The sequence below is a fragment of the Pelophylax lessonae genome, assembly GCF_965119305.1.
Source record: "Pelophylax lessonae genome assembly, chromosome: 8".
In the NCBI taxonomy this organism is placed as follows: Eukaryota; Metazoa; Chordata; class Amphibia; order Anura; family Ranidae; genus Pelophylax; species Pelophylax lessonae.
This window is the reverse complement of record NC_138775.1, coordinates 299,873,785-299,887,415: the sequence shown is the minus strand read 5'-3', so window position 1 is coordinate 299,887,415 and position 13,631 is coordinate 299,873,785. Positions and strand designations below refer to the sequence as shown.

The following is a 13,631-nucleotide window of genomic DNA, read 5'->3' as shown; positions in this document are numbered from 1 at the left end:
CACCAGCACATGACACGGCTCCCCAAAATTATCACCGACTGTGGAAAATGTTGCATTTCATTTGGAAATGAAGGTCCCAGAGTCTGGAGGAGTGGAGAGGCACAAAATCCAAATTGCATGAGATCAAGCGTGAGATTTCCACAGTCAGTGATGATTTGAGGATGCAGGGGCCAAGGACCCAAGAGGAGGAGGAGGAGGATCCGAGCTGCTCTGTGCAAATCCACTGCAACAGAGGAGGCAAAGGTGACATGGTTGGTGTTTTTAATCCCACAAGATTTTATATCACTTTAATTCCTATATCATCAACTCCATCTAGTGGCCAAAATGTGGTATATTTTTCTAATGGAGGCATTTTAGAAAGCTATACTGCAATTTGGCCACCAGATGGAGCTGACAATTTAAGAATTAACATATTAGAAAGAATACAGTGGACATTTCGGTCAGTTTACATCAATGTTGGCCAAATGTCAGGAACTAACTCCTAAGAGTTTTGTGCCAGCTGGCTTGATTTCCCCCATATTTTAAACAGATGAATTCCTATATCATAATCACCATCTAGTGGTTCAATATAATTTACTACATTTTGGCCACTAGATGGTGCTGACAATAGAGGAATTAATCTATTGGAAAGAATACAGGGACATTTTGGCCAGCTTGCATGAATGATTCTGACATTCAGCCAACAAATGTTTTAAAAATAGACCTCCAAGTGTTGGATACGCACAGACCCCTTGTAAGGGGAGATTTTTCATCACTTACTGTTCTGGTGACAAAGTTAACACCAGGACAGTAAATGAGGGGAATCTCTAAACATAAATGCAATAAAATCACTCCGGGGTCTAATTTAAAAAAAAATTGCATAGCCATTCATCCAGTGAATCTGCATGTACATTCATTGTGAACAAAAAAACGAATGTCCTTTTGTCCCGGTTCATATTTGTGGGATGCGGGAACGCTGCGAATATGCAGTGTGATCCCGCATCGCATCCGCTCCCCTGGCAGTTCACACTGCCATATGCAATAATGCAGGGGGGTGTCAATTAAAAGTTAATGACACCCCTAGTTAAGATCGCATATCGCAGTGCGATCTGCTAGTTTGCACATAATCGGATCGCACAAGTGTGAACCACTATGCGATCAGATTCTGCTGCGGATAAAAAAAAAAAAAAAAGTCATGTGCGTGTTTAGTGCGAATTCAGCCAAAGATGGAAGTCCTGTCAGCGATGACCGTGCGCTGCATCACTGCTTAAAGCTGAACTGCAGGCAAACCACTAAATACATAGGGAGTTGCGTTCGCTTTTAACATTATCCCCCATGTAACCTTCTTGGTGCTTTAAAGCCTCCATAGAAGTCTATGAGAACTCTTGCTTATAGCAGTTGAAGCTTTTATTCAGCTTTGGAGGTATTGCAGGTACAAGACCTGCCAAAACATCAGAAAAGCATGTTGAAGCAGTAGGTGCTTTAATGTGTTAAAGTTGAAGCAAGTAGCGTAAATGAGCCCAAACTCAGTGGAGACATCCCCCACCCCCCTATTATTCACAATATATGAACCCAATGATCCACCATTCTTTACAAATATGGTGCAATGTAAACTATCCTGGAAAATTGAGGTCTCCCTGTGCACCATTAGCTTCTATAACCCGGAACACCATGTTTACAGAAGCTACTCATTGGGGGGGGGGGGGGGGGGGGGACTAACCACCCTCCTAGTTTAGGCCATCTGCTCGGTTATTGAGAAGCTACCCACCCCTGTCAGACTTGCACCCCCCCGCCCACTTTTCCCTAAGTTAAACTTGCCCCACTCACACTACCCTTGCCCTCAGGCAAACTTACCCCCTGCCCAGCTACCCCTGCCCTTGGGCAAACTCCCCCCCCCCTCCTTTTGTTCGACGACAAGGGTAGCGAGGCAAGTTTGCTCGAGGACACTTGCGCCCCCCCCCCCCCCCCCCCCGTCCTCCACATGCCCTACTCTTCTGACTTCTAAAGCCCCGTACACACGCACCGATTGTCGGCCGAACGATCGGCCGTCTTTTGTCCGGAGCGGTCCCGTCGGTTGAAAAGTGCTAAAGACTGCACACAAATTTTGTCAGCCAACAGCCGACTGCAGAAGTGATGTCATGTGATGGTTAACTTTCCGTGTGTTTTTTCTTCTCTGAGCATGCCCAGTCTTGCTCATCTGCTGTTTGTCGGCCGAATTCTGTACTGACTGAGGAACAATCGGCCGTTCTGGTGTTGGCCAACAAAAATTTTATAGCATGCACACCAGATTCTGTTCGGCCGAAAAGTCGGTCGGTTGTCAGAAGCATCATACTAACAAGCCGACAATCGGCCGATCGGATGGTGGCCGAATATTTACGGCCGACAAGCGCTACGTGTGTGCGGGCCTTTACTCTAAGTTTGTAGTTGGTTACGGTGTCACAGGTAGAGCATTTCAGCCAATTCTGCTGAGGGTACTGAATTTGCGATTACAGAATCCCCAGCCTATCACCGTCTTGTCTATGTTCCCTCATTGATGGAAATGGTGGTTCTGTATGCCCACAAAACCTTTACCACATTGGTAGTCTGGCTGAGGAGGCACAGAAGACCACAGAGGGGGAGGGGGGGGGGGGCACAAAAGACAACATGAGGGGGGGGGGGGGGGGGCACAGATGCAAGTCTCTTTAGATCTGAATTATGTGAAAAGTAACATGCACACAATATAGAGAAGCAGCACATGAAGTAAGGCGGACACTGCCTGTAATAATCAAGGCAGCACACATGAAGTAAGGAGGACACGGCCGGTAAAAATCAAGGCAGCACACATGAAGAAAGGAGGACACGGCCGGTAATAATCAAGGCAGCACACATGTAGTAAGGAGGACACGGCCGGTAATAATCAAGGCAGCACACATGAAGTAAGGAGGACACGGCCGGTAATAATCAAGGCAGCACACATGAAGTAAGGAGGACACGGCTGGTAATAATCAAGGCAGCACACATGAAGTAAGGAGGACACGGCTGGTAATAATCAAGGCAGCACACATGTAGTAAGGAGGACACGGCCGGTAATAATCAAGGCAGCACACATGTAGTAAGGAGGACACGGCCGGTAATAATCAAGGCAGCACACATGTAGTAAGGAGGACACGGCCGGTAATAATCAAGGCAGCACACATGAAGTAAGGAGGACACGGCTGGTAATAATCAAGGCAGCACACATGAAGTAAGGAGGACACGGCTGGTAATAATCAAGGCAGCACACATGTAGTAAGGAGGACACGGCCGGTAATAATCAAGGCAGCACACATGTAGTAAGGAGGACACGGCTGGTAATAATCAAGGCAGCACACATGAAGAAAGGAGGACACGGCCGGTAATAATCAAGGCAGCACACATGAAGTAAGGAGGACACGGCCGGTAAAAATCAAGGCAGCACACATGTAGTAAGGAGGACACGGCCGGTAATAATCAAGGCTGTTTATTTTTTAATATTAATAAAACGGACCGCTTTCAGTCACTTTTCTGTCTTTATAGAAACATATCAAACAAGAACTTTAAAACTGTACATTAAGCGCCTCCAGAATGGGAGCACCAGGCATGGCGTCTCTGGGGGTGGCACAGCGCTTGTTGTGCTCCCTCTGGTGGTCAGGTGAGGGAGAGCCGATACTGAGAGCCTCGGGCACTTTAACCTGGGAGGAGGAGGAGCCACCCAACCACAATCTTCACCGATCTTCCCATTGTTGGCCAGAAATACAAAAAGGGCAACCACTTTGAAATTTTTATGGACAAGACCTTCATCTGTTCCTCCATTTTGAGGCTTTTTGAAAAAGGAGGTTACAGCAACAGTGTACATATTCACCACAATAGCCCCTGACACCCCACTTAAAAGGTCAACTCCACCCAATTCAAAAAGGCCAAGTTTACCCCAAATTTCCAAACTGCTGGCAAGTTAAACCCAATGCTGGCTTTCTACAAAAGCACATAATTATACCTGAAATATATTACCAGGAATTCTCACTTCACTTTGAACCCGAAGGGTGGTGTCACCTTCCCCCGATAGATTCCCCCATAGTGTAGGATACAGACCTTAAAGTGACCGCTCAACTATGGCCTAACAGGAAGCAATGACAGATTACCAATAGGGATCTATGAGAAAGATGCCAGCAGGTGATTCAGCCCAGAAATAGAGTTCTAGGTGGAGCGGTCCTTTAAGAAATACAACTGGACATTAAATAAGTGGGGGGTCCTATAATCTGGTAACCCTCAGCTCGTCCTCTCAGGATAAAAATAAAAACTTTAATACAGATATTAGCTCTACAGCACAACAAGTCTGAAAAGGGACAAAAACACATTAAAAAAGACAAACTATTTATAATAAACGCAGTGTGTAAAGTACAGGGGGCGCTGTACACGGGGAGCCGTCATTTCAGAGGCCGCCTCTTCTTGGAGATCTGCTGGCTGGCCTGTTCCTCCAGCGTCATGGCCGTGCGCAGAGACGACACACACTCTGAAAGGAGAAAAAAAAGCCCAATTAAAGCGAGTCTCCGGGACAATACAAAATCCAACAACGCATGATCAACAAGAAGGTATCAGTTTCATGTGCATCCATATAAATGACCTGCCTATCCTGCCTGGTCCTTGGCATTCACGATTCCAGTATTGGGGGTCTCCAAACTTTCTAAACAAAGGGCCAATTTACTGTCCTTCAGACTTTTAGGGGGGCCGGGCTAAGGCCATCAGGTGTCAGGGGGGAGGGAATAGCGCCCCCTGGCTGGTGTCCAGAACCATGCCTCACTGCTTGCTTTTATCCGGCCCTTGGGGCACTCTCCCCACTGTCAACAAAGGGCCGCATCTGGCCCCCAGGCCAAAGTTTGAAGACCACTACAGTAGAAGGATGCACTCCAATGACATCAGCTTCACTCCAACCTGTTTCTCCCAAAAGGGCTGATTGGAGAACTCTGATGAAGCCCTTTTGGGGTGAAACCTGTCTCACTTAGGCTTAATTTTGTCCTGAAATAATAAAGCTTTGCCTGCCGTCATTGTTATGAGGGCGGCTTGTTAAGGAGCTCCAGTCTGGAAAAAAAAAAAAGTCAGCAGCTCCGAATTCTGTATCTGCTTACTTTTAATGGGACACCTAACTGTCCAGGGATCCTGTGATGTCAGCACTAGTCGATTCGTCAATCAGCTTCGGGTGGCGGCATTGTATGAGAAACCAGCAGTAAAGACTTCACAGCAGATTTCCTACTGCGCATGTGCAAGGTGCCATTGCAGCGCAGAAAGGTCATAGATAACCAAGCTTACCCGGTGGGAGCCGGCGGTTAACAGGCGCGGTTATAGGTCGCTGCATGCAGTAGAAGCTCCCTCTAACCAGGGAGTCAATACATGTCTGACAGCGTTTTCATCCAACCCTCAGGTAAGTGTTTTGCATGAAGGGCATTTATTTTTAACCACCAGGTCAGAGCTCTTAGCCTGCCCTAATGAGGGAAAAAAAAAAAAAAAAAAAAAAAAAAAAGACCCCACAGTAATTAGGGCAAGATGACCAATCCACCCCTTACCTGGGCCTTACTGGTGCCTGTCCCACTTGCTGCCACAACCGTGTGTCCATACTGGTGTTGCAGTGTCCACATGTGGCTAAGGAATGCCGGTTCTTGACTCCAATAGCGCCGCTGCACCAGACCGGAACTATGCACCAGATCCGCTCCCCCCCCCCCCCCCCTGTGCTTTTTCAGGTGGAAGGGACGCTGCGCGCCTTCTCCACGAGCGAGTCTCCACTCAGCAACGGAAAAAATGGCGGGGGCACCTGCGCAACTAGACTGGCGGGCGGGACCAGGAAAAGAAAAAAATAAATGTCCGCCAGTCCCTGCCGTCACCTAGGAGCGGTGTCCATGAGCAGAACAGGCTCTCCCCGAGCACGGAAGAGGGAGACCATCCAATAAGCTGTGTGCTCGGTATGGGAGGAACCGACTCAAAGAAAAACCGGTATGGTGGAGCAGAGGAAGCCAGGTCTCAGAACCGAACCTAAGAGCTTCCGACTCTCCCCAGAGGAAACAAACTGATACGCTGCGGAGGGAAGCCTTCTTTTAAAGTTTGGTGGAAGTGGGGTTTCCTGTTGGCAAGTGAGAGGAGGCATCTCAGGTGCTGTCCTGAAAGACGTTCAGGGAAAATGTAACAGAGGTGCATTATTGATGCGTTCTTGCTACAATTTTAATGGGGAGGTGCATTTTCTTTTAACTGACAAAATGCAGCAAGCAGGATTTTTACCACCACAATGGACCAGTGTGAAGACATACATACAATTTAAAGGGATACATTTTTCTTGAGCTTTTGTTGCGCTAAGAAGGTGCCGATAATTCATGTTCATGAAATTAAAGCGGAGTTCCACCCTAAATTTATACTTACCTCCATCTTCTTGCTCCGGGTCACCTGAAAAACAAATGGATAATCGCAATTTTTTTTTTTTTAACTTACCTTGTTTAGAAGAAAATATACTCACCTTACTTCCTCTTCCTGCCCTCGGCGGCTACGGTGATTTGTCACTTCCTGGCTTGCAATGATTCCTGGGAGCTGAACATCATCGCTCCCAGGAATCAATGCGCCTGCACCGGCCCCGACGTCAGTTCCGGTGCGACGCCACATTCCCTGCTAAACAGCTTCTGGGCATGCCCAGAAGCTGCACAGAGATGACGCTGTGGCATCGGAAGTGACAGCGGGGCCGGCGCAGTGCATCGTGGGACCGAAGACAGAAGAGGATCGCGCTGGCTTCAAGCTGCCCACACCTGAGATGGCAGCGCTGGACAATACATTTTCAAGGTAAGTATTTCTTCTAAACGGTAAGTGCAACCCGGGACAGATCAGAGGCTATCCATTGTGGAATGCACTAATCCTGACTGTCCCGGGGGTATAAAAAAAAAAAAAAAAAAAAAAAAAAAAAAAAAAAAAAAAACTTTCCCAGGGTGGAACTCCGCTTTAAGTTGAACAAAACACACACCTATACCCCCACACATACACAAAAGTACACCCCTCACATTTAGGTAAATAAATACACCGTGCTGCAGCTCAGTTTCAGGGTCTTGGCAATCTTCTTATAGCCTAGGCCATCTTTATGTAGAGCAACAACTTTTTTTCAGATCCTCAAGAGTTCTTTGCCATGAGGTGCCATGTTGAACTTCCAGTGACCAGTATGAGAGTGAGAGCGATAACACCAAATGTAACACACCTGCCCCCCATTCACACCTGAGACCTTGTAACACTAACGAGTCACATGACACCGGGGAGGGAAAATGGCTAATTGGGCCCAATTTGGAGATTGTCACTTAGGGGTGTACTGACTTTTGTTGCCAGCGGTTCAGACATTAATGGCTGTGTGTTGAGTCATTTTCAGGGGACAGTAAATTTACACTGTTATACAAGCTGTACACTCACTACTTTACATTGTAGCAAAGTCTCATTTCTTCAGTGTTGTCACATGAAAAGATAGAAAAAATATTTACAGAAATGTGAGGGGTGTACTTACATTTGTGAAATATACACACACGTACAATATATATATATATTACACATACGGTTATTTTCAGCTTCAGCCAAGTGCATCGTGCATTTTCGGTACCAAAATTTCCTTTTCGGTGCATTTCTATATCCAATGATCAGTAAGCTGCAATATCTGACACGTTAAACCTTATGATTGGTTTTAGCGATCGGGTTTACATGTACTTTAGGAGTCTCTGCACACCTGATCCCAGGTAGTCTCAGCTACGGTTAGTGTCTGATTTTGGGGGGGGGGGGGGTAATGACAAGTGGGGACAATCCTTCACATGGTTATGGATCCTGAGTAATCTGTATACCACACTATCAAATGGTGACAGTCCGTCATCAGGTCCTGGTGATAGAAGAATGCTGAGAGGACAGAAAGCTTCAAGGTGATGGTCACACCATACGCTCACTATTGATGAACTTTGCCAATCAGGGAGACCGCAGTCACACTTACCGCCCATTGAGATGAGGGCCTTGGAGGTCTCCTGGATGAGATATTCCGCCTGCATCACAAAGCTCTCCATGTCATAGTCCGGCTGCTCTGTCACCTCTAGCAGGTTGGTCCATTCCGGAGCTTTCTGCAAGGAGAGAACATGAACCACAGTGAGCCACATCCCATAGCTGTACCCAAAAATACCCCCCCCCCCCCCCCCATAACCCAACACGGGGCAAGGGTCGCAGCTCTGTTTCTGAATGAAGCTGCTTGCTGTGGGGGCACTCAACAGGAGGGTGGGGTCAGGGTCACAGAAGAAGAAACCAAGAAGAGGATCTGCGCTGCTCTGTGCAAATCCAACTGCACAGAACAGGCAAGAATAACTTTTTTTTTTAAACAAGACTTTACAATCACTTTAAAAGTTTCTTGGCTGTCGCTTGGAAACTCATTGCAGCTCCCTGCATAAAATTTTCTATAAGATCTGGAGATTGGCTAGGCCACGCCATAACCTTTATGTGCTTCTTCTTGAGCTGCTCCTTTGTTACCTTGGCGATATGTTTTGGGTTATTGTCATGCTGGAAGACCCATCCATGACCCATCTTCAGTGTTCTGTTCTGGCTGAGGGAAGAAGGTTCTCATCCAAGATTTTACAATACATGGCCCCGCCCATTGGCCCCTCAATGTGGCAAATTTTCGGCCTGTACCTTTAGAACACCGTCCCTACAGTCAGGCATGGAGGTGGAAACATGATGCTTTGGGGCAGTTTCTCTGCTAAAGGTACAGGCCAACTTTGCTGCATTGAGGGGCCAATGGGGGGGGCCATGTATTGTAAAATCTTGGATGAGAACTTTCTTCCCTCAGCCAGAACACTGAAGATGGGTCATGGATGGGTCTTCCAGCATGACAATGACCCAAAACATTCCGCCAAGGCAACAAAGGAGTGGCTCAGCACATCAAGGTCATGGAGTGGCCTAGCCAGTCTACAGATCTTATTCCTATAGAAAATTTATGGAGGGAGCTGAAAACTTTGAGTTGCCAAGCAACCTTAAGGATTTAGAGAAGATCTGTAAAGAAGAGTGGACCAAAATCCCTCCTGAGATGTGTGAAAACCTGGGGGCCAACTACAAGAAACGTCCAACAAGGGTTTCTCCACCAACTACTAAGGGGATCAAATACTTATAACAAGATAAGTTGAGCCTCAGAGGTTTTAACTCTTGCAGTGTAACCGTTTATCCACTAGGGGCACTTATAGCAAAAGGCTTAAATTATTTTGCCTTCATGGTGTCCCATTTCAGCTCGGATCTTACCTGCACCAACTCCCGGAGCTCCTCCACAGCTTTCTCCTCCAACTCTCCCATCCGGCTCATGGCTTCCTGGAAGCTGTTCATTTGAGAGGTGAGTTCTTCATCCTTCAGAGACAGCTAAAGGGACAGAAAACCAAATCAGAACCACCAACTCCTGGATGAGGACCGGATCCCCAATACCGCTCAGGAGAAATGTGTGTCTGGAGCCCATTAACCAATCATGAAGGTTGAGATCCAAATCAAAAGGCCCCCGATATATGCAGGGGCTACCAACATTGGCCCCATCTGGAAAATGCTAGCTGCTTGGCCGTCTTGGACTTTTAGACTGATTTGCTCCATGCTTGTTATGGCTCAGGGACAATTGCTTGGAATCAAAGTCTTCTCGTGGATTTAAAAGTCTTTAAGGCTGATGAGAACGGCATCTCAAAGATCTCGGCATCTCAGCATTGTCCTGTGAGTTCAGAGTTTGGAAGGGGGGTGCACCCTTGTGTTCACAGGAGTAGATACTGACACCCCCCCAAACAACAAGTATTGCTGGATCAGTGACCCCCTTCATTCCCCATTAAAGTGGTTGTAAAGGCTGAAAGTGCATTTATGCATGAAGGTAAAAATCCTGTGTGCAGCCCCCCCTCCCCCAAAACTCACCTGAGCCCCCTCTCGATCCAGCAATGTGCAAAGGAGCCTCAGCTGTCTCAGGTTTCTCTCTCATTGGCTGAGAGCAGCGAGAACCATTGACCTTCAAGGCTGTCAATCACAGCCAGTGAGCCAATGGAAAGAGCAGGGGTAGGATTGAGCCACGGCTCTGTGTCTATGACTTAGAATGGGCTCAGCTGCAAGCACACACCAGTGACCCCATAGCAAGCCGCATGCTATTGGGGACACTGATCAAAAAGGTCAAAAAAAGAAAAACATGAACCTTCAGTATCACTTTAAAGCAGAGCTCCACCCAAAAGGCGAAGCTTTGCTAGTCTGCCTTCTCTCCCCCCTCCGGTGCCACATTTGGCACCTTGTGGGGTGGTGGGAGAGCCGGTACTTGGTTTTGACATGTACCCGCTCCCCACTCCCTGCCGAGTTCACAGCAGCAGACTCACCTGGAAGTTCGGTCCTCGCAAAAACTGGCCCACTGAGAAAGCGCGGTTCACGCATGTGCAGTAGAAAACCGGCTGTGAAGGCGCAGGGCTTCACTGCCGGTTTCCCTTATCCAAGATGGTGGCACCAGCACCTGACAGCAGATTCAAGAACCGGCTTGGGTGAGGACACTGCAGGATCCCTGGACAGGTAGGTGCCATAATAGTAACAGCAGCTACAGTATTTGTAGCTGCCGACTTATTTTTTTTGGGGTGGGGGGAGCTGGAGCTCCACTTTAAGATCGTTATAGGGCTTTTCCACTGCATGATACGGCTCCCTTAAACAGTACCACCTCGGTTGGGGTTCCAATCGTTCCGTACCTATACCATATCCCACAATCCTTCCATGCAGCCTTGTCACTACTAGCCACTGATTGGTCAGAGAATCGTAATCCCACCCACTTACTACTTTAGTGCAAAAGCAAACCAGGCCGAGTAGAGCCTATACAGTGCTGAAGGGTGCCGACTCGTACCACGCAGTGGAAAAGCAAACAGAGCCGGGCCGGTACTCGCAGTAGAAAAGTGCCATTAGTCTTAAATCCCATATACAGTTTAAAATGTTATACTTTGTGATCCAATAGTGAAGGCTCCACGTGGTGCAGGCAGCCGGATCCTGTAGAGATCTTCACTGTAGGGATGCCCCATCCTCTTCCCAGCTCTGAACGTCTGGTTAATGGCTTTGGGTCTCCGGTAGCAGGATGGCGTTCCAGGTAGTGAAAGCAATAATATTTCTCAATGGAGGATGAGGGGGCGGAACCCTCTCTGGAACTTCATAGACAAAACCATCAACCCCCACAGAGATAGAAGTAGAGGGGGCAGCCCTGCAGTGAAGATTTCTACAGGAGCCAGCTGCCTGAACCACGTGGGACATCCATCAATCAGCTCACTGAAGCTATAGAGAATTTAAAGGCTAAACCAGCTCTGAAGACATTAAAGAAAGAAACTCACATCCTTCATTCCAGTGAAGTGATAGTTAAATCCATTAATGGCCACGGTCATCTTATCCCAAGTTATTTGGGTGATGATCAGCCTGCTAATTGGCCAGTTATGGAACGATGTAATCCCATGCAAGCACACAGGAGTGTCATTCCAGCACAGGCGGAGTGCAGAGAATGCATGCCAAGCCGCTCGCGCATTTTTTTTTGGGTAGTTTGGTTGCAGCGCAGACAGGGATATTATTGCATCGGTGTGCATTCAATGGAAGACAGGCAAGTGTTATTACAGAGGAGAAGCTGCATGCCTTCTGCAATGAAGATCTGCCTGCTCGCAATTAGTCAAAGGGTTTAACACTATCCATAATCTTTGTAAAGGAAAGCTGTACACGACTACAGTACGAGCTGAATTCCAGAATACAAGATCGGTCATCACTTACATCATCCTGGAAATCCAATCCTCCAATGGAGGACTGAGAGCCGTCACTATACTCCGTCTCCATTTGCGGATTATCTGTGGGTTCTGTGTTGTGAGGATTCAGTTCCTTCACCCTGACAAAAGGAAAAGTGCAATATTACCGATCAATACCAGACAGAGGAAAGGGCACCACCAGACAGAGGAAAGGGCACCACCAGACAGAGGAAAGGGCACCACCCCCCGACAGACAGAGGAAAGGGCACCACCACCCCCCGACAGAGGAAAGGGCACCACCCCCCCCCCCCCCGACAGAGGAAAGGGCACCACCCCCCCCGACAGAGGAAAGGGCACCACCCCCCCCCCCTGACAGAGGAAAGGGCACCACCATCGCCACTCAATACCAGAGAAGAAAGAGCACCATCACCCATCCAGACCAGAGAGACAGAGGAAAGGGCACCATCACCAATCCATACCAGACAGGAAAGGGCACCACCATCACCCATCCAGACAGATGAAAGGGCACCACCACCAATCCATACCAGACAGAGGAAAGGGCACCACCACCAATCCATACCAGAAAGAGGAAAGGGCACCACCACCAATCCATACCAGACAGAGGAAAGGGCACCATCACCCTTCCATACCAGACAGAGGAAAGGGCACCATCACCCATCCATACCAGACAGAGGAAAGGGCACCATCACCGAACACAACCAGACAGGGGAAAGGGCACCACCAATCAATACCGGATAGAGGAAAGGGCAATATTACTGGGGAAAAGTGATACCACCCCAGGAACCCACCTGTCTGCGTATCTCAGCGTGTTGAGTGTGTACTCACAGGAGTTGAATCCCGGGGACAGCATAGCGATCTGTAACGACACAAACATTGAACGATTATTCTCCGCTGCAGATTATATATACACAAAGAAATATAACAATTACAGAACAAAATTCATAATTGCCTCTTACAAACCCAATTTTTAGGAGCAGTACTGGGACAGGGTTGTCCAGCGCCTAGGGGCAAGGATCCAGAACTGCACCCCTTCCCCCACTATACAGGTTAAAGAATAAGTACCACCCCGTGTCCATTTACTGCCCTTTTGCTTTACTGCATCCAGGGCAACTGCCCCTCCTGCCTACCCCTTGTCCTGACCGTTAATATCAGATGGGATTTTTGTACTTACCATAAAATCTACTTTTCTTACAGCCCAGTGAGGGACACCAGGAAAGCGGAGAGTTATTCTGCCACCTTCAAGAGGCAGTTCCTGGATCTCCTCTGGGTGGGAGGACCATTCCCCCCCACAGGTACTGGGGTGATGACCCCCCCCTGCTCCTCGAAGGACTGTATGGAGATGTGAGGGCACACCAGTTGGAAGACACGGACCGGGGGGGGGGGGGGGGGGGGTGTCTGGGGACAGCACATGTAGAAGCTGCAGGATGATCAGTTTTAAAATAAAAGTTAACTGCTGCAACAAGAGTCTAGTTTGCACCATGACTGTGAAAGTGTTTTTTTTCTGCACAATACATGCATGGTGTAAACCAGCAAAGGGTACTTGGGTACTGGTTCCAGTCGTACATTTCTGGTGTACTGGCTCCAGTCGTACATTTGTGGTGTACTGGTTCCAGTCGCACATTTGTGGTGTACTGGTTCTAGTCGAACATTTGTGGTGTACTGGTTCTAGTCGTACATTTCTAGTGTACTGGTTCTAGTCATACATTTGTGGCGATGTGCAGAACAATGCAGATAACAGACCTGGTGTGAACAAGCACCAACTCTGGGAGTAACAGCAACAGACATCTTGTAGCATCGTGTAGGGACTCGCGGTCCCTCAAGTCTCCACAGCTGAAGATTTAGATCAGAGATCCGCAAACCTACAGCCCTCCAGCTGTTGCAGAACTACACATC

At 48.0% G+C, this 13,631-nt stretch overlaps 1 protein-coding gene across 1 annotated transcript in view; it reads right to left on the bottom strand.

Moving 5' to 3' along the window:
- Positions 1 to 4,187: 4,187 nt before the first annotated feature.
- Positions 4,188 to 13,631, bottom strand: part of KIF2C (kinesin family member 2C) — a 54,433-nt gene continuing 44,989 nt past the window's right edge. The window contains exons 18-22 of the mRNA XM_082266476.1: positions 12,527 to 12,594; positions 11,746 to 11,857; positions 9,250 to 9,363; positions 7,964 to 8,087; positions 4,188 to 4,486 (exon numbers count right to left, since the gene is read on the bottom strand). Coding sequence (XP_082122602.1) covers positions 4,401 to 4,486; positions 7,964 to 8,087; positions 9,250 to 9,363; positions 11,746 to 11,857; positions 12,527 to 12,594 — 504 coding nt within the window. The 3' untranslated portion in view covers positions 4,188 to 4,400. The remainder of the gene's footprint in view (positions 4,487 to 7,963; positions 8,088 to 9,249; positions 9,364 to 11,745; positions 11,858 to 12,526; positions 12,595 to 13,631) is intronic.